Source organism: Betta splendens, chromosome 21 (genome assembly GCF_900634795.4).
Source record: "Betta splendens chromosome 21, fBetSpl5.4, whole genome shotgun sequence".
NCBI lineage: Eukaryota > Metazoa > Chordata > Actinopteri > Anabantiformes > Osphronemidae > Betta > Betta splendens.
The window spans coordinates 14,890,534-14,915,782 of record NC_040899.1 but is presented as its reverse complement, the minus strand read 5'-3'; the positions used below and the strand labels follow the sequence as shown (position 1 = coordinate 14,915,782).

The 25,249-nt window shown below is 42.0% G+C and overlaps 2 protein-coding genes and 1 long non-coding RNA gene across 7 annotated transcripts; 1 reads left to right on the top strand and 2 right to left on the bottom strand.

The window, feature by feature from the left end:
• Window positions 1-751: 751 nt before the first annotated feature.
• On the bottom strand, window positions 752-16,607 carry slc37a1 (solute carrier family 37 member 1). Of its 4 annotated transcripts, none has more exons than XM_029137254.3 (21): window positions 16,446-16,607; window positions 15,526-15,730; window positions 13,164-13,245; window positions 12,708-12,831; window positions 12,002-12,080; window positions 11,520-11,655; window positions 11,306-11,382; window positions 11,008-11,174; window positions 10,868-10,923; window positions 9,467-9,544; window positions 7,716-7,760; window positions 6,675-6,797; window positions 6,163-6,253; window positions 5,872-5,934; window positions 5,531-5,616; window positions 4,939-4,987; window positions 3,707-3,780; window positions 3,542-3,620; window positions 2,886-2,983; window positions 2,471-2,535; window positions 752-2,133 (listed from the first exon to the last, which is right to left on the bottom strand). In XM_029137254.3, the coding sequence occupies exons 2-21, from the start codon at window positions 15,579-15,581 to the stop codon at window positions 2,118-2,120; spliced, it is 1,644 nt and encodes a 547-aa protein (XP_028993087.1). In that variant the 5' UTR covers window positions 15,582-15,730; window positions 16,446-16,607; the 3' UTR covers window positions 752-2,117. The 4 variants fall into 4 exon arrangements, with proteins under 4 accessions (XP_028993087.1, XP_028993088.1, XP_028993090.1 ...); XM_029137255.3 differs by having other exon boundaries at window positions 9,467-9,541; window positions 16,446-16,606; XM_029137257.3 differs by lacking the exon at window positions 7,716-7,760 and having other exon boundaries at window positions 16,446-16,606.
• On the bottom strand, window positions 8,087-9,460 carry LOC121201889 (uncharacterized). Its single transcript, XR_005897075.1, has 2 exons — window positions 8,994-9,460; window positions 8,087-8,500 (listed from the first exon to the last, which is right to left on the bottom strand). It is a non-coding gene; the product is annotated as an uncharacterized LOC121201889 (long non-coding RNA).
• LOC114847461 (ribosomal RNA processing protein 1 homolog A-like) lies at window positions 16,141-24,447 on the top strand. 2 transcript variants are annotated; one of them, XM_029137247.3, is made up of 17 exons: window positions 16,141-16,264; window positions 18,394-18,656; window positions 18,857-18,939; window positions 19,494-19,551; window positions 19,649-19,734; window positions 20,080-20,141; window positions 20,225-20,354; window positions 20,583-20,647; window positions 21,143-21,354; window positions 21,606-21,706; window positions 21,977-22,074; window positions 22,394-22,413; window positions 22,511-22,645; window positions 22,737-23,629; window positions 23,708-23,878; window positions 23,990-24,056; window positions 24,191-24,447. In XM_029137247.3, the coding sequence occupies exons 2-17, from the start codon at window positions 18,530-18,532 to the stop codon at window positions 24,355-24,357; spliced, it is 2,475 nt and encodes an 824-aa protein (XP_028993080.1). In that variant the 5' UTR covers window positions 16,141-16,264; window positions 18,394-18,529; the 3' UTR covers window positions 24,358-24,447. The 2 variants fall into 2 exon arrangements, with proteins under 2 accessions (XP_028993080.1, XP_028993081.1); XM_029137248.3 differs by having other exon boundaries at window positions 16,144-16,264; window positions 23,708-23,872.
• The last annotated feature ends 802 nt before the right edge of the window (window positions 24,448-25,249 follow it).

The following is a 25,249-nucleotide window of genomic DNA, read 5'->3' as shown; positions in this document are numbered from 1 at the left end:
GTCTGCTTCAGGGTTGGGGGCTGTACTGCAGATTTAGCAGCTCTGCTCCCTGAACTCATTATGAAATGTACATATGCAAATTCAAAGTGAAGCGTTAGAATTCATAAAAGAACGCCAAATCGTATAAAACACAGCAATTCAACATACAAATTATATATTTGTATGTTTATTATATAATATATATACACACACACACACACACACACACACACACACACACACACACACATACACATATATGTATATATATATATATATATATATATATATATGTATATATACATACATATATACATATATACATACACACATACATATATACATATATACATACACACATACATACATACATACATACATACATACATACATACATACATACATACATACATACATACATACATACATATATTATATAAACTTAATTCAGATCTTGTTGTCAGTTTTCCCAACAGCAGAGTAAAATTAACCAATTAACCCGTAGTCAGCCTGTAGTTTTCTCATCATCACTCCCACCTGCCCATGCTGATCATGTGAGCTCAGGTAAGCGAGCTATATTAGACGTTAATGCACTGAGGATGTTCTTCATACCAAGTCATGTCATGTGCCTCAACGTGTCATGGGAACAGATAGCCCAATTAAATAAAAATATGCAGGTGTTGATCTTTAATATGATGCAAAGGGTTTTCTTGTGAAATGTAGTAATTGTTTTCCTTCATGTGGTTCAACAATAAAAAAATAAGCCAAACCCTTCAATGAAATCTTTATTTTTTCCCAAAGGGCTTTGAACTCAATTAAACCCAAACCCTCAGCTTTTGCACAGGAACATGTTTTTAGACACGATTAAATCATAAATCAAACAAGGCAAACAATAATTCAATGATTCAAGTGCTCATCCGCCCACTGACACACTACAGAGATAAACCTCATCTCAGTGCTACTAAAGCACGCATGTGCTCTGTCACCTTACATTCATCTGGATCCAGTCCCACACTACAAACACATTATCTAGACTCGGCTTAGAAAAATATATTTTTGGAGCCTTCATATTATAGCAAAGTCAGAAAAAAACACCACATAACTGATAAAAAAATAAGTTAAGTAATTTTCTACATACACGTCTTTTATTTAAAGTATCATATGATCCCATAGTGTCTTTGGTTCAGTAAGGCAAAGGTGAAAGAGCCACTTCTGCACAGTACATCAGTTACAGTGGTCTCATATGTCCCCTTCATACAGACGGGCTTGGAATAAGGTCCTGTGTTCCCTGCACATCTACAAATGAGACGGTCCTCAGAGCCAGAAGAGTTAAATAACTAAGACGCTACATTGCTGCTTCGTACTTTCACACTCCTGCCTCCACCTCATTCCCACATAATTTGTTTCTGCTGCTCAAATAAAATGCCCAACAGTGATCATCTGTTTTTACAGCTCAATTGTTTTTTTAACAGTAGCTGCTGAAAGCACTATGCATTTAGAAACCACGATATGGTAAATTGTAAATAAATTCATGTGTGAGAAGCAGAACCTGTCTTAAGCCACTGTTCAGCTGAAACTCCACCTTCCTATCGGCTGCTCAAATCTGTCTGCTTCTCTACTGCAGGGTCACATGCAAAAACATGGCTGACACAGAACTGGACTGAACTGCTTGGTGGTCAGACAGAGGCTACTGCTTTATATGGCAAAGCCATGACAGTGTATAATGGGGTTTCTGTGATGACAAATTAAGTGTCAGAAACCTAAGGTGAGAAACAGATTGGATCAGACAGCCTTCCATGGAAAGAATAGGATGTGTGTGCAAATAGGATCCACAAGAGCACAGACTTTGTACATAATAAATAAAATAATTATGATACTTCTAACTTACCCAAATTCCCACTATACACATCAATGGTAGACTTCTTACAGCTAACATTCATTCACTAATGTGTGGACTCAATAAATGCTGTATTCAAGTGTAAATAGGCTAAAAGCTCTGGAGAGTGAGCTACTGAGTGTAAAGATGAATTGTGCTGCTTTCTTCATCACTCAGGTCTTCAGAGATATCCATGTTATTAAAATGTCTGGTAGCTCAGCTCATTCTAGTGGTTCCAGTTTAGCGAGTGTGGTCAAAGTTCTCAATGCTCCTTCAGCCTGTGAAACACAGAAACATATTTCTGTTACAACACTGTTTACCTTTGAGGACAATAGACGATTTTAGAAAAATCATCTTTTTATTAAATTTTTCAATTCAATTAAATTTTATTTATATAGCGCCAATCACAAAAAAGTTATCTCAAGGCACTTTACAAAGTAAGGTTTAAGACCTCACACAACTAAACCCAACAAATCCCACATACAGCAAGCATTTAATTTGACAGCAACAGTGGAGAGGAAAAACTCCCTCTCTAACGAGGAAGAAACCTCCAGCAGAACCAGGCTGGATGTGGGCTTGTTGTAATGTAATGGTGGACCAGTGAGAAGGACTTACTCTACGGCAGAGATGGGATGGGATTTTGTTGAGACCAACTCCTTTGTCACGAGGCGAAGCAACAGCTGCACATACAAAAACACAAAGGCATTAAGACAGCGGTTGATATGGTTGTTCTTCAGCGCTGTGTGGTTCACTTAACCAGCCCGCTGCACTAGAAGAGGACATTAAAGAAGTGAACAAGTTGACATTGCTGCCTAACAAGCCACTAAAGATGCAATAGTCCAAGTCAGAACGACTCTGTTCGCTCAGGCTGGACTACTGTGATCATCCTAAATAAAAACAGCTGCTGCTGAAACCTTGGGAGTGAAGCATTACACAGTAAAACAGGGAGCTGAAAGACGCTACAGTACTAAAGGTTACACATAATAAATAAAACCCAGTCTGAATATGAAGTGAAAAAAAACACACTAACCAACAAAGCAAGAAAGTCAGCAGTCATCAGCATATAGAAGACCCGATCCCAGCCCCCTGCAGAGAGCAGGCCAGCCAGCAGGGGGCCCAGGGCTGCACCTGGAACCGAATACAAAGGTTACATACCGCTACATTTGCCAGGTTTTAATCTGGCCAAAGTGCTTCATTTGTGAGTTTGTTCTCTTATCATAAGGTCCCACCACCCACCGCTGGGATCTTAGTTAATAGATTGATTAACATACAGTAAACAACCTAATGCAGAGGTTTTGTGTTTAAAGAATGATTTACATTTTGGAATGTAAAAACACTTCTCTAAAATGTCCTACAACTAACAATAATAATGCTGTTGAGTTTTAGCCTAACTCCAGAGGAATTCTTTAATGTCCTGCTGAAGCTTAGTGGCTTTTGAACAAATGTACACATAAGAAGTGCCATTAAAAAAACACAGAATTAAAGCTGCACTTGGATATTAAACCCAAGCTTTGCATAAATAGCATGCTAACCAAACTAAGCTATAGAACCAACAGGCCTCACACCAGCAGCATAACCTTACACCAATAGTAGTTCAGACTGATTGATCGCATCACTGGTCTCTAATTCTGATTCTACTGTAGTTAAAGGTTTAAAGGTCCGACTGCAGCCACCGCACATACTCACCCACAGATCCTGTGCCATCAATAATGGCAGTGACAGTAGACAGTGCTTTGGCGTTTCCTTTCAAGCTCTTATGGGTCCCCTAAAATCAAAGTTAACAGTTAAAGACTAACTCATTAACCGTTTGCTCAACTGTTTGATGACTTGATGAGAACTATTCATGCTCACCAGATCTGCAGACACTGCCGTCGTGATAAGTGAATATGGTCCATTTACTAGACCTCCACATACCAGCAGCATACCTGGAACATAGGCAGAGTCCGTTAGTCCCAGTAATGAAGCTTCTACAGCCACATGCAACATGTAATAATGTATGACCATTACAGAAACCCAAGGAGGCAGCTGAAGAATGAAAAGGACAAATAAGAGCTGGAGGCTGTAGAAATGACTGTTTCTGAGGACTGAGGTGATTTCTATATTTCATATACTACTAGTAAAAGTCCTGTTTAACATAATTTCGTTAGCTGAAACACTACAGAAGCAAGTGAATCTCGAAATAAGTAGAAAAGGATTTGAAGAATTTGTGTAGTCCAGAGAAAGCTGAAAAAACTGCAAAACACTAATGAAAATATTGTAAAAATTGCTTCTGTAAAAGAGATTCCTGACATACACTGTGGCTTTTAATCTGAAGGTCACGTAGCAGCAACAGCAGCAGCAGCAGTTCAGGTAATGAGTGAGTGGTCATATGATTACAGTGACTCAGCTACTGAATATAGACACGTTTGTCTGGACGCCCCGAATAAGCAACTGGAAGCATGTTACTAAAGTGCAAATGTGGAAAATAAGTCAAATGGCAGGTAAGTCCTCCGGTGCGTTAAGAATGCAGATGCTCTTAGTGCCTCCTCTCTGTCACAAAACACCTACTAATGTTTTACCCTAAAGCACCAAGTTAAGCCTGCAGCTAATATTAGTGACAGCTAATAGGAATGTGTGTAGCTGTAATGAACGCATCTATATTTAAAGTGTCCATTGGTGACTGAGCTTACAGCAGGTGGCTCCGAATCATTGTAGTGCTGTAATAAAATATCCGTTTTTTGAATTTAGTTTGTTCATTACCTTGTTAACTCTCTGGAACAAATGAGTGACTTGTGTTTGTGAAGTGGCACAGACATCTGCTGGTTTGACAAGCTCTCGTCATTTGGGACCAGACACAAGTCTGACAACGTTTTTGTATCATTTAAGCCCTGCTTCAGGCACCAGGTGTCTCCTTGAGTAAGAAACTCTGCACTAGCTCCGCAGGCACCCTGCGTGGCAGCCCACTGCTCCCTCACGGGATGGACCCATTTCATAGCAACATTGCAAGTGTGACATATGACAAAGAAAGGTTTTCTTCTTTCTTCTTCATTTCTATTGCAGGTAAGAAAACAGGTTTCATATTTGTTCTGAGATCTGGTGCTTACCGATGGTTGGGCCAATACCAAACTGACTGATCATGGAGAAGCCATACAGCTGAAACAAAAAGGCAAAGAACACATGTCAAAGCACACCAAATGATTAGCAACATGAAGAAATGAAGATAAATTGATGGGGCTGACACAGCCACCTTCATCCCTGCAGAATAATGGCTTGGATACACAGCAGGTAAACTGACTGTGCCGGAGTCAGTGCACGCGATTTGCCAAAGAAAGGCTTTAACCTGTCTAATGCTCCACTTTCAGCAGTACAACAGTAAGTGAAGCTACGTATCAGTCAGTACTACTTCAGCTTAGGTTCATTTGTCAGCTACATTTGAACAGATCCTTCCAGAATACGTGGACCTCCTTTTAGGTTTCGCTATCTGTCCAGGTAGTTTCACCAGTCTGTCAAAAGGTGAATAAAGACCACAAATTTATGCTCCCTTTTCTCAGACTGATGCAGTTACCAGGACAGGTAGTGACGTGTTTCAGCCGAAAAGGAACAAGTCCAGGTGCCAGGTGTCATGTGGGTGACTGAGAATCTAAACTAGGACTAAAATTTACTGAGACAGTTTAGAGAGTGTTTATGTAAACTTACTGTGGGAGCTGCAAGGAGCAGCATAACTGCACAGGTGGTGGCTCTCTTCCCCAATTTATCAGAAATCACCCCTGCAAAAATGCCTCCTGAGCATTGGACAAACACCCAAAATCAAGACATGTGTACAAACACCAGCCCTACGCATATCACCTATCACCATATCAACGCATACAAATAAACAACATACCCCCTAATCTACAGTAACATGATCATTAAATGTGTCCAACAGTCCTTTGAAAGTGTGACGATCACAATAAATATTATTCTAACCCACTAATGTCTAAACAACAAGACATCTACAAACCTCTTATTTCTCAAGATAAGAAAAACTGTGAACCCACCCACAATTCCTCCAACATCGAACAGGGTGGAGAGGTCGCCAGCCTTCTTGGCATCTAGGTGAGCTGAGACATAAACACAAGCAAAAAAATATTTTGTTGGAGTTCCTTAAGTCTGACATAACAGTCAAAGAGACGTTCAGGTAGTGGGCAGCTTCAAGTCTGTGCCAAAACGTTGGTCAGTCTCATAAAATATCACAAACATTCTGCAATATTGGAGTTAATGGTGCAGGACAGAGACATGCAGCACAACCCAGTATAATAATTACTTCTGTTTAGAAAGGTGACATTTACCTGCTTTAGTGATGTAGAGCGGCAGCCAGAAAAGAAAGGTGTAGCTGACCAACTTGGCGAACAGCAGACAGAGAGAGAACTCGATCACCCCCTGGCAGGTCAAACAAAGCACAGAGCAAGTGTTAACACAGAGCTGCTGGTTGAATAGTGTAATTGACCTGTTCACGTCAACACATTATGTTATAAACCCTCTGGAGTAGCCTCTCTGTGGCTCTGGTTACAGTATTATACTGTGCTCATTAATTAGCCATGCAGCTTATCCAGGTTGAAGCAGAGTGCGACTTCTGCTCAGTTACAGTCAGTGACAAACAGTATTTTAACAATTGGAATATTGTTTAGTGCCCTTTGAGCCACATTTCTAAATGTTTACAATAAGGTAAAGACAAAGTAGGGGGTAGCTGCCACTAAATAAAGGTGAGCTGCCCCAGGAGGCAACAAGCAAAAACATCTCTTGGTGGATGGTTACCAGCTCCTCGTGTTGTAATGTTTAGTGAAGTGTTTGAGTAACTGACTGGTATTTGTAGGGCTCCCATGAAGCTGATAGCAGACGGCTCCGACTCATTCTTCACTACCACAACTGGTTGCACAGGGACACACACGCTGTCTCTAGGCAACAGCAGCTCAGTGTCATAACTCTGAAAAGGCAGACAGACAAACACAGGTTGGATCAGAGGCTTTCTGTACACAATTTATTAATCCCCAAAGGCACATTTGGGAGAAGAAGCAACAGCTATTTACATTTTTACCCAACTAAATAGAAAATTTCAAGATTCCCCACTTGATTTTGGAAAACAGACATGTTCCATGAAACTTGCACTTGTTCTGTAAATGTAATAATCTAAATATAAAAGCAATTTCCAGAAAGTGGGTTCTAAAAGGCAATAAAAGTTTTAATCTGGGATTTGTTTTTTTTCTTCTTAGCGTTAGAGTTTGTAAGGAGATTTTCTAAAACATCCTTTGCCTCTACATTAGCCACTATCAGCTAACTAATTTTCTCTGCCTCTAGGTCTAGTGGCTTTGGGGTACAACATCGGCATGGTTTCATCCCCACCTCTGGCACCAGGTGTGCCTTTGAGCAAGCAACTTTACACTAGCTCCCCAGGTGCCGCCACCTGTGGCAGCCCACTGCTCTGCCACGGGAGGTGGGTGAAATGGGTTAAATCATTAAAGTATGTATCTCATCTCTATCCTTAAGAATAATGCAGAATTATAAGGATAAACTAAATTAAATAAATCAGATTTCATCTTTTATTGCATTTTAGAAAATGTTGAAATTGACAAAGTTTGAAGTTGAAAAGATAAATCCACTGGGTCAACCCAGGTTTACAGTCGAAAAAAAGAAAATCTCAGATTGAATCCAAATAACTTGTTAGAGGCACGTAATTATGTTATGTCCATTGTGTCCATGTGTCATAATTGTGTCGTGATACATGTAAGGTGGAGTTCAATAAATGGGAATTTGGATTCAAACTAAGACTTCTTCCTTTACCGAGTACACCATAAAATGTGACAGATCTGCCTGCAGAAATTAAGAGAGCCCTGAAGAAACTGACCTTCCTGCTTTGATATCCTATCCTATCCTCATAATAGTAGTAGGCCTGGATGGAATTAGACAACATGTTAAAGTCAGCTACATTACAGAGCCATTCCTTGATGACACTGCTTCATTAGTTCAGTCACGGGTCAACATGAAAGAACAATCTGAAACCACATAAATCTCTTATTTATAGTGAGGTCATTTTGGAGTTTCATGTCTATGGACAATTTGAGAAAAATCCCGGGTTTAATATGTTTTAAAAGCACATTGTGCAAAAGTAATGACCTAGAACATGCGTACACACAGTTAGTTAGACCTGACCTAATCTGCTGTGAATAGGTTATGTAAAAAAGTACTAAGCCCACAATGATGACTGGAAGGCCGATAAAGGCTTGGTAGAACAACTTTATTAAAACATGACATGTGCAACACTGCAGTTACACTGTGAAACCACCTGGCGTGGTTCATGGGTGGCTGCAAGTTCCTCTGATGACAGATCCACAAACATTCAAAGCAGAACTGTCAACTGTAACGTTCATGATCCATCTGACATAATCATAAATACATGATATTTTTTCCATTCTTCTCCTTTGCTTCAGTAAATATTTCCTTGTTTCATAAATAAATAAATACAAACAGGCTACTTTGTCAGGATAAAACTAAAAACGCTCGGTTTGTCTTTACAGCAGTGCAGTAACAGAATCTGTAGCAAGGCAGCTGTTGATGAAGGGAGGGATCAGGTTCACAGCAGCAGCAGCAGCAGCAGCAGCAGCAGCAGCAGCATCATTTACCTCCAGAAGCCTTTTGTTTGGCATGGAGAGACACAAATGTGTGTGAGTGATGGCAGCACAATGCTAACACGGTAGGAGCCTCCTGCTACCGAGACATTTACTCTACTTGTGCTACAGCAATGTGTTAACAATAACCCTTCTGCAGAACAGCTGATGTTACTTGTGAATCAGCTTCGGTATTACTGTACAAAGGCTGTCCCACTGCAGCTTCCCACTGGCCCTAATCACAACACTGAAGATGAAGCACCCTGCACGAAGTAATAGTCTCAACAGTAGAAGTGGTTGTTGTGTTTGTCTATTACAAGCAAAAAGAGCTGCACATCAGTGCAGACGGGCTACGCTGGGATGTTAGCTAAGCCAACATTCATGCAAACTTCTCTTAGCTAAGCTAAATGTACTGTAGCCACATTAGCCATGTAGGATTACTGCGCAGCTAACGTAGCTACTATCTACAGGCTAACGATGAAACAAAAAACAGAACAGGTCAAAAGTGCAACACTTACAGCTTGGCACACCAGGCGTAGTAGAATCAGTGATGGAGAGGATCAGGAACCAGTTCACACGCTGATGGGAAATGCTCCAATAACGGTACCTCAGAATTTGAGGAAGAGGACGGAACCTTGGGTTTGATTCTAACTAAACAACAGTGCTTTTTTTTAGACCTAGCTTGACAGTTTCACTGCCATGTTGTTGAATTCAGTGAAATGAGTTTTAGAGGGAAGCTGGACAAGGGCGTACATGTGACGAGGCATTTAAATTCAAAAATTTAAAATTCTAAAAATGCACAGATCCCTTCTGAAAACTCTGACTACAAAGTAATAATGTGTCACCTTGAAAAGCTGTTCACTTTAAGTGTTGGTAGACTCTGCTGATGTCTGGCTGGGCTTTGGTTCTGGTCGGCTTTACACAAAACCTCATCTAATATATAGAGTAGGTTCAAGATCTACGATGATTTACATGATTTAGTAATACACACCTTAGCTTTGTTGTCCTTGTATTGTAGATACACTTCGGTATGTCCATTTACACCATTCCAATGCTTAGTTTGAACCTGCTTGAAGAGACAGTTAATCATGTCACACATACCACCTTTTGTTTTTGTTTGTTAACAGGCTACATACCACAGGCTGTGGTCAAACCTACTCTGGACCCTGGAGAACCAGCAACTATAGGTCAAAACCATCTACCCTTTATCTCTACAATTTATAGAATTCAACGCTGTGACAACATGAGTAGGAATAGCCTGTATGAAGGTTTACATCCATCATAGCACAGAAACACCTGGTTAGAGTCCAGAATGAATAATCTAGAATGAGCTTCTCTTAGCTTCCGACAATGGTCTAATTTCTGTCCTTGTCCGGTTAGATCATAGTGCTGCAATCGATACAATAAACCACAAAATTATTACAGCATCGGAATTAAAGGAACAGCACTGGGATGGTTTCAGTTCTATTTGTTAAACAGAACAGACAATGACAAATCTTCCATCTTTGGAGTGCCTCAGGGTTCTGTGCTTGGTCCACTACCGCCTACTTCCATTTTAGGGATTATGGCCAAATTTAGGAGGCTCTTTTGTCAGAGTAATGTTTAAACCACGACTCCACCATTAGTTGCCTCCAGGCTGAACAACGGTAACTCCCGACACTGGCTGACACTGACTCCTGACACTGGCTGCAGCCAGACTGACTAGACTCAGGAAGATAGACAGTTATATCCCAGTGAAATCTAGGAAAGAATCCAAACTGCTGAAGCTCTTAATGATCAGCTCCGTCTTGTCATCCAGACCTCATAGCTCCTCGTGCTTCTTTCTCAGAGCTGTTCTACTGTTGCTTCTAGAGGTTCTACATGTAGAATGGAGGCAGAGTCGTGCTTCTCCCTCTCTGTACATTTCTACAAGTTTCTTTTGAGGAGTTGTGTGCTATGTTCACTTGATGGCCCAACCAAGCTGCCAATGTTTTGCCCCCTGTTGGTACTGTTGGCATGTTGACTGTCAGGTCTGACTGCCCTGTAATGTAAATACTACACTGTGGATGCCCTGATGCTGGGGTTTGGCCAAAATAACAGGCAAAAGAGCCTTAATGAGGGGGCACCTTCTCACCAGTAAAGCAGGGCTGTAGTTTGAAAATGGCTTATGTGTTAGCTTTTGACTTTGTAATTAGTCTTCAGTGGCTACTGGCTCTACTGAAGAGAGAAATGGTGGATTTCATTCTGTCAGAACAAGGTATCCTCCAAGACACCATGATTGTGACTCTAGAGAGTGACTATAAAAGTCTACTAAAATGAAACGTAATGTAAAATGTATGACTTAAAGTCATACAAGGTGTTCTGATATACACAATATATAATTATTATTCAAAAAGAAAAACATCATACTCACCATACTCTTGCCTGGCGAAGACTTTTGAGCAGAAATGGATTTTAGGTCATTTGGGTCTAAAAGAGGGAAAAATGTACCATAAAGTTAATATAACAAAGTTAAAAATAATCAAGCTTAATGAACCTAAAACAAATACTTACGTTCAATAAGGAAGAGAAAACAAATGACACCCATGACTGCGATGATGAGCCCTGGTACAATGAAAGACAGGCCCCAATTAGAGGACACCCAGTAGCCAGCAATTAGGGAGCCCAGGATGTTGCCCACTGACGTGTGAGAATTCCACAGCCCCATGATGAGCCCACGCCTGACAAGACAAGATGGCAAAAACAGACAAACATAAAGTGTTCAGGATGTTGGGCAGTTATTTATAAACCTGTTGAACTGAAGAGCTGGTTGCTGGTTTTCAAATCACACAAGCATATCATTAGCTCTTACCTCCCCTTTCCAAACCAGTTGCCAATGCAGGTCACCACACTGGGCCAGCCAGTGGTTTGGACTAACCCGTTGGCCACCTGAGATCACAACAGCATCAATCACATAAATATTAGAATAGTAGAAACCTTGTTATTAACATGTACAGATATGTGTCTGTGTGCTTTGTTATGGATGGATGATGATTTTGTTACTAAAGCTTTACAATGTATCTCACCTGGACCGTTATATAGAAGCCCAGGCTGTGGATGTTGTAGATGTAACCCAGTCCAAACAAGCAGGTAAACAGGCCACTGGTCAACATCCCCACAGTCAGGTACAGCCGAATGGGCAAACGCTCCCCAATGATGCCGCTGCACGGGGTAATACAGGTTTACAACAGGTTACTTCAATTAACAATTCTGAAATGCTAACTACCAACTAGTGGTTTTGAAGTCTTTCATCCTTTACACATCTTTTTAGACTCGACTTCTAAAAGCTGCCTTCAACCCTCTGTCGAGCTTCATGGTGTGTGTCAATGTCAACTCTCTCTGGCACTTTCTTCACCCAAACTCTATGTTTATGAACACATCTGTACACTGTTATATAAAATAAGATAATGGCCGAGTGTCAGACATCAGTATCTTGTTATATTTTCACTGACTATCACAAATACTGTAAACATAATGTGTCCGACTCCAAACTACAATAGCTTCTCACCTGAGGTACATGCCGATAGCATAGGCACAGAGGAAAGAGTAGTCCATGGCTCCAAGCAGCTGTTTGTAGTTGCCTTTATCTAAAAGTAACATCACATATTGTACAGTTCAGTCCAATGCATCAAAACACAAATGTTGTCTTTTTATTGAAATTCCAACAAGAATAATTATTACTTTAATGCTTTAGAGCAGGTGTGTCATACTCATTTTAGTTCAGTGGCCATATTTATCCTGGGCTGGACAAGTACAATCATAGCATGAGCAACAATAAAAACAGTACGTTCCCACTTTCTCTTATTGTTAGGGCAAAAATGATACTGCTTCAGCTCTTGTATGAATAGGAAGGAGTTCATTGTTCTTTTCCTGATTTTACTCTTTTAGGAAAAAGACACATTGGCTGATGAGGGTGGGGGCAGGTAGAAATGTAGGTTGGATATTGTACTGGTGTATTCAGCCTAGAGCTGCTGTTGGTTGTGAGTCTCAGTGCTGCACCCCTACCTGTCTATTGTCACTGTCTACCTGTCTAACAGCTATTCACAAACTTTACACTAAACAGTCATTTCTGGTTCAGGTCTTTAATGCATTTTCTTATTTTTAAATTCACCCTGTGGCCAGTTTGGACCCTTAGACCATAGGTTGGGCACGCCTGCTTCAGAAGGGTTGGAAACCACAGTGCATGTAACGTAATAGGGTGCCCAGATACCAACCAAAAGGCTTCCAGCTACAGTCCATGTCTGTCTGGCGGGATGGCAGGGAGGGCTCCTGGCTGCCACTGCTGGAGGCCAGGGTAGAAAGCTCACTGAGAGGTGAGCAGTTTTTATGAAGCTCGCTCTGTCAACAAAAAGTGCATCAGAGATTTATGTAACTGTATACAGGTGATGGTCGTATAATTAGAATCTCATCAAAAGGTTGATTTATTTCACTAATTCCAGTCAAAAAGTGAAACTTGTATATTACAGTATATTCTTTCATTACACACAGACTGATATATTTCAAATGTTTCTTTCTTTTGATTGTGATAATTGAATGCACCTGTATATGTACATTTCATCTAACCCTGTGTTTTGCTCCAAACACTGACAGCGTCAGTCAAAATCGTCAAAGTCACTTGATGACTAACACACCAAAGGTTCAGCTTCTTGTTATTAACACTGGACTGTTACCTTGACAATGCTAATAGGTTTCCGAGAGAGGTGGAAACTGGTGTAGAGCAGGAAGGTGAGGACAAAGGTGAGAGCTCTGTACCTGCAGAAAAGAAACAGGAAGGAGACGTGAGGATCACACCAACTCAAACGCCTTGAATGCACTAGTGGATCCAGCACATTCATTTCTAGCTTTGAGGCATTAACGGTTAGAACCAACAGTGAAACTGGTGAAACAAAATACAACAAATTTGTTCAGAGCTCATTCATTTTGTCTGGTTCATATCCGACAAATGTTCCCTTTAATCAGAAATGGTTCTGGGCCCTACAAAGCACAGATGAGCTGCAGTGGGAACTGCTCCAACAACAGATCCATGACTATTACTACACGACTACACTACTACTATTATATTATATAATATTACTTCCTTTGAGTAAAACATTTCCACAAAATATTCACTCTTGGGGATTTAGACAGAGGAATCAAGTTTGTATATGCAGTTTAGATTTATTGTGAGGGTTAAAGGTCTCCAACTGCCTAGCAATTGAACTTTCCAGGGAGGTGAGGGTGACTGTATGATTGTGTAAATGTAGACAAATCTTCAGTCAGCAAAATGATGCGGGCATAAAAGAAGGAAGCACTGAGATAGTGCAAAACAGTCAGAGGTAAACAACAGGTGTGTGCCAACATCATGCCTTTCAGGTCCACCATGAGCAGGTATGACACAATGACATAATCTGTCAAACCAAAATGACAACAGAGAACCGGGAATGCAAAAGGCAGTGTGGGCTCAGCCACTGCTCCAGAGCTCTTTGACTACAGTCCCCATCCCCAGCCTGTGGGGATAGCTCTAGTCACTCCCGCTGCGCAGTGTTGGCTCAGGTTGAAAAGACAGAGAGGTTGTCTGCAGAATGGATTCTTCACAGCTCCTTTCTACTGAACACAATGCACCACTGACATTACACTGAGAGGTCAGAACACACCTGGGACTGTGACACATGTAGATGCTAGATTTTCTAATATATGCGTAGAATTTTAAAAGTATAAAGTATGAAATCTGAACCTCATGTATTATATGGTCAGATTCTGTGTGTTTTCCTGGCAAGGCCAAATACAATTTTATAATTCACTATTTCTAAATTACATTCTCAGTTTCACACATGCAGGATATCCTTTAGCTTTACTGTTTACGTTACTATGACGTTCATTCTGTGTCCTTACTGTATGTCATGTTTACACTAGTCTTAGAGCCGTGTCAGCATATCAAACCTAATAGGAACGTTTGTTCTTTGCGATCCTGTCTGGAAGTGATAACAAGGACCTGGGTAGTGTAGATGTGGGCAGAGCAAACATCCTACTGCACAGGCATCAGGTTCTCTAAAGCGGAAACGGATACAGGTTTTGTTCTAGAAACCAACACATACTTTACATACATTGTGCTAATTGCAGGGCGGACGAGCATTTCTGGTTCAGGTCTTTGTTGCATTTTCTCATTTTTAAACTTAGACTGTATATTTTCACTTTAATTTCCTGATGCTTACGTCTGCTTAGCAGCTGAAGCACATAAAACTATTTAGTTTATTTAAAAAATGTGCTGTATAAGGTCCCATGTTCCAACATGTTCTAAAACCAGTTTAGATTTTAAAATAAAAAAAATTATTAAGAGGTTTATAAATAAAATGCACAACTCCCTTCTATGACGTAAGCAAACTCAAAGCAGTTACACTGGAACAACTTGGAACGTCAAACATCCTGTCACACCAGCAGGGCTGACGCAGCTTCCCCTGACAACTGGACAATCTGGTTTCAACAATGTACGGGTATTTACAAGGTGCACTCCCCGGATTCAGGAACTTTGTCACAGGCTCACAATAAAAATCAAAAGCATCTCCAACACCTGATAGCTAGATAATGTGCTGTACAGCAACAATCCTTCTGTTACCTGTTAACCTAAACTGTGGTATAGGTTGACAGGTGCTGAAATTACTGCTCAAGCAGAAAAGACAGAAGTTGCCAGAGATGATAGTTCACCAGAGGGTGGATTCATCAGTCTGTGCTATAGTTATTCTCATTTACATGCAACAACACAGCAGAGCAGATGCCTGAGGCTTTTACTTTAAGATAAAAGAATACAAAGCGGAAAAAATGCTTTTATACTTTTTTTTATCTCTAATTGAATTCATTATCATTTTGCTGACTTGCATGACATTTAATAATGTTGCTTTTGTTCATTAATTAGTTTTACTGCAAAAATAAAAAGGTCTTATTCTGAAAATGATTTCTAAGTGAAGTGAAATAAAAGCAGCATGACTGACTAAACAGTGAATTCAAATTCAGAGGAGGTGACATGCTTTAGGCAGAGACTCAAAGATTCTGACTCACCACTGATCTCTGTCGAAAGAAACCAGCAGGCGGATCCCAGGAGGAATAGGGGCCATGTTGAGATGAAGGTGTTGACAATGGCAGTGACGGGAAGGTAACTTGAGCTCACACTGTAGAGGACGGGGAGTTATGTGCTGGCATGGTGATGATGCTGCCGGAGTGTATCTCAAAGAGGAGGACACGTGTCACAGCACACATCACCAGTCTGAAAAAAAGGGGAAGATTAGACTGAGCCTGCAGGAGTATGGAACAACAAATAGACAAAAAACAGGAATCAACTGAAGCAAACCTCTGATCAACACAACCAGTCCACAACTTACGACCAACCTACAGATCAGCTCTATGACGGGTGCAAGGGTCGAGATTTGATGGAGCCTGTCCGAGCTGTGACAGAACATCACCATTCGTTACCATGGTAACGTTCTGTTTCAGCCTTACGGGCTGTCATGGTGCAGATAACGACCACGTTCTGTGCGTCTGCGTGCATTTTGGCTGCTATGCCGCAGAAGACGGCCGGCTGTCAGACCTGCCGCCTTTGCCACTTTCTCGGCTGCTGGCCACGTGCACATTGCTTGTGAGGAACACACGTGAGGAACACACGACGTTCTGAGACCTTGACCGGAAGTGAACAGAGCTGTCACGCGCCGGTGCACCTGTAATGAGCCAGAATCGGAACCCAACGCTACAGTGCGGGGTCACCGATACCACGCTGGTTCTCATGTCTGACCGGAACTCAACAGTAAGTTATCAACAATGCACCGACGAAGCCAGACGAAAAAACTAACAAACGGGTCTGGCCATTTGGGCGCTGCTTTGTGGACGTCGCTAACGTTAGCTAACGTCGCGGGTAAAACACACGTCCAACCTTCGCTTTTACGGACAAGCGGAGCCCGAACGCTTCGTTTCCGCCGATGGTTTACCTCGCAGAGAGAAGCGCACAGTTCGTGGTTGTCCAGTCGTCAGCGCTTCGACATTTCCTCCACTTCCTTGTGTGAAAGCTAGCGACTGTCACCTCAAAGCAAATCGGCACAGCTGGGCTGTCCCCGGCGCACGCGCCTGCTCTCGTGCTCTGACGTCACCTGGGGCCCCTCCGCCCCTCACAGGAGGGGTAGAAACAAGCTGGCGCACGTCACATGGACGTGTCACACTTTTCTGTTTAACAAGAGTAACGTAGAGTAACGAACTGATGGAATACGGTGGATCAGCTAAATTAATGATCTGTCTCCATCTAAAAAGCACAGGGTCTGATCTGGTGTACGGGGAGAAGCATTTTGTTTGTGTGGTTCAAAAGAAGCAACATTAAACCACTGCTACTGTAGGTAATAACATAGAGATTTTACAAACACAAATTAAATCTTAGCTTTTTTATCAACCCATAGCTCTAAAGTTTTTGAAAAGACTGATCAAATCTACGCTGCAAATAAATTATTCTTGTTAATACAAAATAAAAAATCCTGACAATAAAATACTGCACTTAATCTATGCCAACACTAAAGAGGCCTACAGCTCATCCCCCCTCCCACCGCTGGGCAGAGCTGACCACAACATCCTGCATCTCCTGCCTGTGTATAAACCTGTTGTACACAGGCAGCCGGTGGTGCCCCGCACAGTGAAGAGGTGGACAGCTGAGAGCGAGGAGGCTCTCAGGGACTGTTTAACACCACTGTGTGGGGAAGACATTAACGCAATAACAGACTGTGTAACGGACTACATCATCTTCTGCTGTGAAAAGACAGTTCCCTCCAGGCGGGTTTGGTGTTTCACCACCAACAAGCCGTGGATCACCCCTGATATTAAAGCTCTGCTAAAGGAGAAGAAGAGAGCATTTAAATCAGGGGACAGGGAGGAGCTGGGGACGGTGCAGAAGGAGCTGATGAGGAAAATCCGTGAAGGCAAAGCCAGCTACAGGAGGGAGATGGAGGAGCAGTTGCAGCAGAACAATGTCTGTGAGGTGTGGAAAACCCTGAAAACCATAGGAGTAGAGGACGCCATCCTCTTCCGCCTACATTGAGCATTTTCTCACCTGGAGAAGCCCAGCAGCTCTCTGAGGATAATGGTCTTTGATTTTTCCGGTGCTTTTAACACCATCTATCCTAACACAGTCTGCTGTCCTTCCACCGATGCAGATCCAGGGGAGGGACATTGAGAGAGTGGACTCTTCTAAATACCTGGGTGTGCATGTGAACAATAAACTGAACTGGACTAATAGTTTGGACTGTATGGTTTGTCTGTTTTCTGTCCTGTTGCTGTTGTGAGGTACAATTTACCCACTGTGGGACTAATAAAGGCATTCTTATTCTTATTCTTAAGGTTTCTCCTATAGATATATTATTAATTTAATAATAAAAAAAATAATTAATTTAATTAAATCTTGTTTATTAAAGTGAATGACTTTCTTTCCTCACTAAAATTTGAATCCCTATTCTTCCACCTATTGCTTACCATAACCTGTTCTTACCAATACCATCCTTGGTCATTTTTAATCCATCTGTACCCTCATACTTGCCCTCATATTTCACTATGATGTCATTATTTTTTATTACTTAATTATTACACAGATTCTTTATTACATCTAGCCTTTCTAGTACCTCTGCCTTTCCAATAACCGCATTTTTTAATTTTTTCCTCAAGTCTTAAGTTCCATTTATCCTGCTTTTACATATTTTATAATATCCACCAATTACAAAGTTTAGTACCGACTTTATGTATTTTGTGCAATTGATTTGTTTGGTTTCTTCTTTAATTTATTAACACACTTATTTAAGTCTTGACCATTAGCTATTAAACATGTAGAATCAGCATTAACTAACAGGGTCTGACTCAAACCCTCGTGTATTCGGACGTAATAGTCCTGATCTTCCTCGGCAGGTGGCGGTGACGCACATTTACTACCACCGAAGAAGAAGAAACCTGGTGACGTTGTCAGACTGCGCCGAGGGGTGAAACGTGGGGAGAAGACGGTAGAGCGGATCAGTGGAGTGTCCCCACGTGAAACGGCGTGAGCATGGCTTCGACCCAAGACACGGAGGTTCAGTTCGCACAGAGATTAGCGTCTAACGAGAAGCCCATCCGGACCAAGGCCCTGAAGAAACTGAGGAAATACATTAGCGTCAGATCGCAGAAAGACACAGGTAAAGAAGACATCAAGCGGCTCCAGCTTTGACACAGTTACTGGCTTCACACCAAGAACTGTAAAAGTTGATGGTGGTAAACCAAATAAATGTATAGCAACAAAGAAATGCTGGCGGTGGTCCAGCACGTGTTCGCGTTCATGTGAGGTCAGAGACGCATGTTTGTCCCCCTGCTGAACTGTAAAGACGTGTCTTTACAGGTGGATTCACGGGGGATGAGCTGCTCAAGCTGTGGAAGGGCCTCTTCTACTGCCTGTGGATGCAGGACAAGCCGCTGCTGCAGGTAGGTCGCTTTACAGATACATAAATGCGTGAACAGACCCCGGCGTCTCTACTTCTATTACTACACTAGTACCTTATTTTTGCCCTTATAGTTGGACATTTATCTAAGCAATTCACTCACTGCATATAGTATTGTTTATGGTTGTGTATGTTACAAAACGTGAATGTTCAAACCTGTCTCCTTGGATGTGGGGCTGTGACGGCCCCTTCTCTTAGCTTTGGCTTGTGGCTTGTTGCATACATTTGTCAGTTCTTGTTGTTGAATATAATGATGGACCCATATCACTGTGACAAAGCTTGAAAAAAGGTGTGTTGGGATAGTGATTTATTTCTTACTGCAAAGTAAGATTTAAATGAGAATTATTCCACAAACAGCATTTTTTACATCTGATCTTCAGTCAGAATAGGACTTCAGTATACATATCAGCCATAAAGTTCATAGATGTAAATACACAGCTTCAGGCTGTCCCAACAGTAGGCTATGAGTATATTAACCAACCGTCCCCATCTTCTGCTTCTTTGTTAGATGTTTCATTCTTCATGTTTCTTCTTTAGGAGCAGCTGTCAAACCAGATATCCACTTTGATCCACAGCTTCCACAATCTCAATGGACGTAAGTGTGAATGACGATTGACTGAGAAGTGACGTGACTAAGTGAGAAAGCTCAGGACGAGTCACGTAGATATGTGGACTTCTGTTATTTCCTACAGAGATGTTGTACCTAGAGAGCTTCCTGCAGACGTTTAAAAGAGAGTGGACTGGTATCGACAGGCTGCGAATGGACAAGTTCTTCCAGGTCGGTGTGAGGAGAATCCTGCTGTTGATTATTTCATTGATTGGCTGGATAACAAACATTTTACGTTAATAAAGAGCAGCAGGATCAGAAAGAAACTCAGTAGACTGTAGAAATGTTTTCTCAGCTGACATCACTTAAGATCTGTCACACATTTCACTCTGGCTGTTCCTTTGGTAATTGCATCACTTTGTGAAGGTCGTCCACCGAAACCTGTAGTTCAGGCAACAGCCTGATTTGGTTTTAATATCACCTCCCATCAGTGACTCACACTGATCATTTCTGTTTTTGTCATTGATTTCATTGGTTACAAACCTTACTCATGTCTATTGTAATCTCTTACAACAGCTGGTTCGCTTCATGTTCAAGCAGACATTTGAGTTGCTGAAGAAGAGAAACTGGGACAGCAGGTAGTGTGTAAAAGTGCGCTCACAGCCTTACTCCTCGTATTTGAGTTATTTAGTGTTGACCTGAAGTGTTTGCCGTATCTCAGTGTGGTGGGACGGTTTCTGGAGCTTCTGACAACTCAGCTCCTGCAGAGCGACAGTGCCGCCCCCAGCGAGCTACAGCTTCACATCCTGGACCTGTACTTGACTGAACTGGCAGCTGTGGGTTCAGCAGAGGTAGAGTACCACGATGCGTTTGCAACTGTTCCCCGATAATGTGTTTCGGTTCAGTGCCTTGACTGACTGGGTGTGGAGTTTAACCAAAGGTCTACTGTGGCAGTGATGTAGCTGAGATTCCACTGCTCACATCAGGATGGAATAGTATCACGTTTTAACTTAAATAGATTTTTAATCAATTTCTTACAGTTTTGGTAACTGGTGTACAATGTTTTGCTTCTTTCCCAGCTCACTGCTGAACAGAACCTGGTCTTCATTGAGCCGTTCTGTAACAAAGCAGCAGAAACCAAAGAGTAAGTCTACGCGTCCTTTTAGGATGTTATGATGTTAGGATGTGATGTCTAATAAGTGTAACCTGAGACTGAGGCTCCGGAGGGTTATATAGTATATTGGTTTCGTTTGCACAGGTAAACATGTTTAGTTTGCTGCGTTCAGCTCGCTGCAGTGTGGACACACTAGATGCCATGGTTCTTCTGTGTGAATAACAGTCATTGATAATCTAATCTGAAGCTTTATCTACCCATTGCTTTGTGATATAGAACATACACCCTGTTACCAAAAGTATTAAGACACCTGCCTTTACTTCACATGCATTTGAAGGGCATTCCAGTCAAAATGTGTTTTGCCACATCAGATTAAAATGATTGACTTCACTTTCTCTCTGACATTTGGTGCTTTCCTCTAAAGCCATTAGATTCTGACTAGTCCAGCGTGGTTCACACTTGTCGAGCCATTTAAAGAAAATGTGTGAAGTGCGTCTGAAGTTCTTTTGTTTCTCACGTCAACAGTCAAATTCTCTTTGGAGCCATCTGCAGCAGCATTTTCAGCACCATTATCAACCAGGCTCCCTTTGCCATCGAAGACCTCATAAAGGAGGTGAAAGCGCTTGAATCGGACTCGGACTCAGGGCAGGCTTCTGCAGAGGATGATGACGATGACGGAGACCAGATACAAAAGAAAAGGAGCTTAGGGCCTGTCAATAAAGAGAAGCAGGTCAATGGTAAGTCTCAGCTATTATGGCTGTTTTATTAGTCATTAATTTAAGTAATTGATTAATAATTAATTAAATGGTCATTTGACATGAATGAGCCTAAATCAGGTGACCTATAAATTTGTTTGCATGGATCACTGCTTCAGGCTCGTACCAGCATCTTTAGTAATTCATTCCAAGGATTTGCAAATGTTTAATTTGTTGTTCGATCTTTTAGCTCACATTTAGACACGTTTCACTGTCACATTTTGCTCCAACAGGATGTAAATCAAAGGATGAGGGCGATGACTTTGATCATTTGGAAGACTTGGACCCAGAGCTGCCATGTGACAATGATGACGACATAGGACCAGTCCTACAGGTAAAGCTTCTCCCTCTTTCTTCCTGTAAAGGACACTCTATTCTAGGCTCAGGCCTTTGACTTTAAAAACTGTGTTTAAGATTGAAGTTCTCATGTTTAGGACCCAACCGTGACTCCCAGTATGGTTAAACAACTTTATTTGGTTGTTTCCTTAAACTCTAAAATTGGACTTTGTGGTCCGTCATTCTTCGCCTCTCCTTGTTCTCTGGTGTATGCTTCGTTTGATGGATTGATTCGTTTTGGTAACATCTGTATGCGCTTTCCTTTCAGTTTGACTATGCAGCAGTGGCAGACAAGCTGCTGGAGTTGGCCAGCCAGAGCAGCTCGCCCAGCTACAACCGACAGAAGCTCTACAGCATCATCAAAGTGTGAGTGGATCCAGTTACCAGCTCTACTGTTCTCTGTGCATCACCTGATGTTACATGTTCGTCCGAGTATCTGTCGTCATTTTATGTGTTCTGCTGTTCCTTTTTTTTTAAAAAAGGTTTCTGTTGGCTCTGTGTTGTTATGGCTTATATAAATAACTTACAGCTGATAGTTTAAAGATCCAACATCAGTTTGTCAGAGAACCTACTAATTGATCAGCAAGACGCTGGATGACAGTTCACATCCTCAACAACAGAAAAATTACTTAAAATATCCAGTCTAATGTGTTTTCTTCTTTTCACATGCCCTGTGATGACTCAGACTGCGAGACCTAAGTGAAGGTAGGAACTGTGGTTACAGCCTCAAGCTCATCTTTCACAGTGCATATGCCTAGAAAAGCAATCATCAAATTTTAACTTGCTGTCTCTCTCTATGCAGGCATCTTTCCTCAGGATGAATGTCCAGAGGATGAGTCCACAGATGAGGATGAGGATATGTTTGGCAGCAGGAAGAAGATGAAGAGAGTAGTAGCGCCTACGGAGGGTGAGGAGGGAGCACCATCGGCTAAGAAAAGTAAAGGCAACACATGCACGTTAAGCTGCCAGCAAATATCTTGCATAAAAGCATTAAAGTCCCAAAACTGATGTGTGTTTTGCTACAACAGGGAGGAAAAAGAAGGCAGCCGCAATAAGCAATGATGACGGTGAACAAGCTGAGCTTAGTACTAACGATCAGAAGAGGAAGAAGAGGAAGAGGAGGAGGAATAAGAAAGCTAGTCAAGGTGCAGGAGATGAAGAATGCTCAGGGACGTCAAATACATCTGTACCTGCAGAAACCCTGCTTCACTCTGAGAAGTTAGTTCTAGAAGAAGCCATTCTGGGCCAAAGTCAACCCCCAACCACGAAGAAGAAAAAGGGAGAGAAGGGCAAGGAGTGGCAAAAGGTCACGGCTCAGCCGGAGGAGGCATCTGTTGCAGACGCTTCATTCTCAAAGAAAGGAAGTCAAGAAGGTCAGAAACCGACCAGACCAGCAAGTGTTGAGGCACCACACAAAGAAACCAAGAAGAAAAAGAAAGCGGTTAATGGGAAACCTGGGGGCAGACAGGCTGAATCAGATGCTAATGGTCTGATCTCAGATGATGGTCTCCCACCACCACAGTCTGAAGTTTCAGCCACAAAAAAGAAAAAGCGCCGCAAGACTGAGGAGGAAGGAAAACCTGCTGAGACCTGGCATCATTCCACCACAACGCCCGGAGAGAAGGCAGAGGACAGTGTCCTGCAGGAAGAGAAAGGTCACATGTCTGAGGTCACTAATCAAAGCACAAAGAAGAAAAGGAGATTAAAGCAGAAAGAGCAGGACATCAGAGCAGGAGTAGAAACCACTGAAGGGCAGGACGCTGAGACCATAACGGCACCACCCACGAGGAAGAAGAAGTCCAAAGAGGGCAGGAACCAGGTGGTTTCTGAGACACCATCCTCCAGGAAGACACCCAAGAAGAGGAAGATCCCTGTGACGTTTGAATATGAGGCTGAGGAGCTGGAGGAGGCTGGAGCAAAGGTTAGTGGCACTAAACTGGAGGATGAAGTGTGATCCCATTAATGGGATCTAATTACATTAACTGGTTTCCCACTGCAGGATGTTGGAGGGCCGTCGTCGACGCCGAGCGCTAACCTAAACAAGGCAAAGCCTGCCTCACACCCGATGAGTGACTTCATCACGTTTCAGAGCAACGTCTCTGTCCCAACGCCGCTCTTCTGCAAAGCCAAGGGAGGCCCCAGCACCCCGCTGGCCAGGGGGAAGGTAACGGTGTGACAGGCTCGGCCCATCTCTATTCCTTAAAATGATGAAACTATCTATCCAGCAGTACTAGCAGCTTTGTTTCACTAACTTCAGTTAAAATGCGTTTGTGTTTAACAGAAGTGTCAAACTCCCAAATCAGACTCTAAGAAAGTGACCTTTGGTCTAAAGAGTAACAAAACTGCAGGTAAGGATCTCTGTGTGTGTTCTGTTTGCACAGACACTGTATTTTCTGAACAAACGACTTGTGTCCCGTCTTGGAGCGGTTCACATCCTGTAGTAGTAATCAGTCAGACCTTTTTCCTGTTCTTATTACTGCAGAGTTCAAGAAGACAGATCGCAGCCTGTTGGTGAGTCCAGACGGCTCGTCCCGCGTGGCCTTTGACCCCAAACAGAAACCCAAGTTCGGAGTGTTGAAGTCGCCCTCCATCCACAAAGTGAAGAGCAGCTCGTGTAAGCGACGGCCGTCGGCAGCAGACTTCTTCTAGCGCAGGCTGAGGAATCTATCACAAGGTGTTTTCATCTTCGCCTGATATTAGTGTTAAGTGAGAGGACTTTTAATAAAGTTGTTCATTTGAGTTTTCTTGGTTTTCTTTTCACTGCTGTTTTAAGTATTTTACAGTGGAATCTGTTTCAGCAGAAATGTTTTTGTTTAGTTAAATGTTAGTAATGAGGTGTAACCCGTTATCACAACCCGTTAAGAACCAGGCCAATGCACATTTATTCTATTAAGTACCTGGGGTTGAACATGTTTCTAGAATATTCAGAATAAAAATACACAGACGTAAAAATGCATGAAGTCATTCATCTGCTGTACCAGTTGGTCCAGGGTTGTGGGCTGAAGGCTTTAACTCCGTGGGTCCAGAATTCAGGAAGATCAAACCCTATCTATCTATCTATCCATCTATCTATCCATCTATCCATCCATCCATCTATCTATCCATCTATCTATCCATCTATCCATCCATCCATCCATCCATCCATCTATCTTTCCTTCCTTCCTTCCATCCTTTCTTCCATCCTGGCTCTATTTACTGGTTCTATGTCCATTAACTACTTAATTTGCCTTGTAGCTCAGTAGGTAGAGTAGTAGGTTCATCAACTTGGGAAGTAGGAGGCCCCTTGTTTTATTCCAGCCTCTGGCATGAGTTAACTTCCTTTATGGTCATTTGTAACAGGCTGATTGGGACTATAACACCAACAGGCCAACAAGTTTTATTATTTTTAAACTGTACACTGAATAAGGTACGTCATAACTGAGGAGGTTGGCTGGTGTGCGTGTAGATATCCAGGATAGAGTGAGATGGAAAAGGATGCTTCGCTGTGGTGACCCCTGATGGGAAATGCCGAAAGAGAAGTAGTAGTAGTTACACTAAATAC

Excerpts from the sequence above, each read along its gene's own strand:
- slc37a1 (XM_029137254.3), bottom strand. The coding sequence starts at position 15,581 with ATGGCCCCTATTCCTCCTGGGATCCGCCTGCTGGTTTCTTTCGACAGA. Across the intron at positions 5,617-5,871 it reads CGATGTTGGAGGAATTGTGG|GAGGCATTTTTGCAGGGGTG; the intron begins GTGGGTTCACAG and ends TCCAATGCTCAG. Across the intron at positions 3,621-3,706 it reads CGGCAGTGTCTGCAGATCTG|GGGACCCATAAGAGCTTGAA; the intron begins GTGAGCATGAAT and ends CTTTGATTTTAG.
- LOC114847461 (XM_029137247.3), top strand. The coding sequence starts at position 18,530 with ATGGCTTCGACCCAAGACACGGAGGTTCAGTTCGCACAGAGATTAGCG. Across the intron at positions 18,940-19,493 it reads AGGACAAGCCGCTGCTGCAG|GAGCAGCTGTCAAACCAGAT; the intron begins GTAGGTCGCTTT and ends TTTCTTCTTTAG. Across the intron at positions 24,057-24,190 it reads AAAGAGTAACAAAACTGCAG|AGTTCAAGAAGACAGATCGC; the intron begins GTAAGGATCTCT and ends TTATTACTGCAG.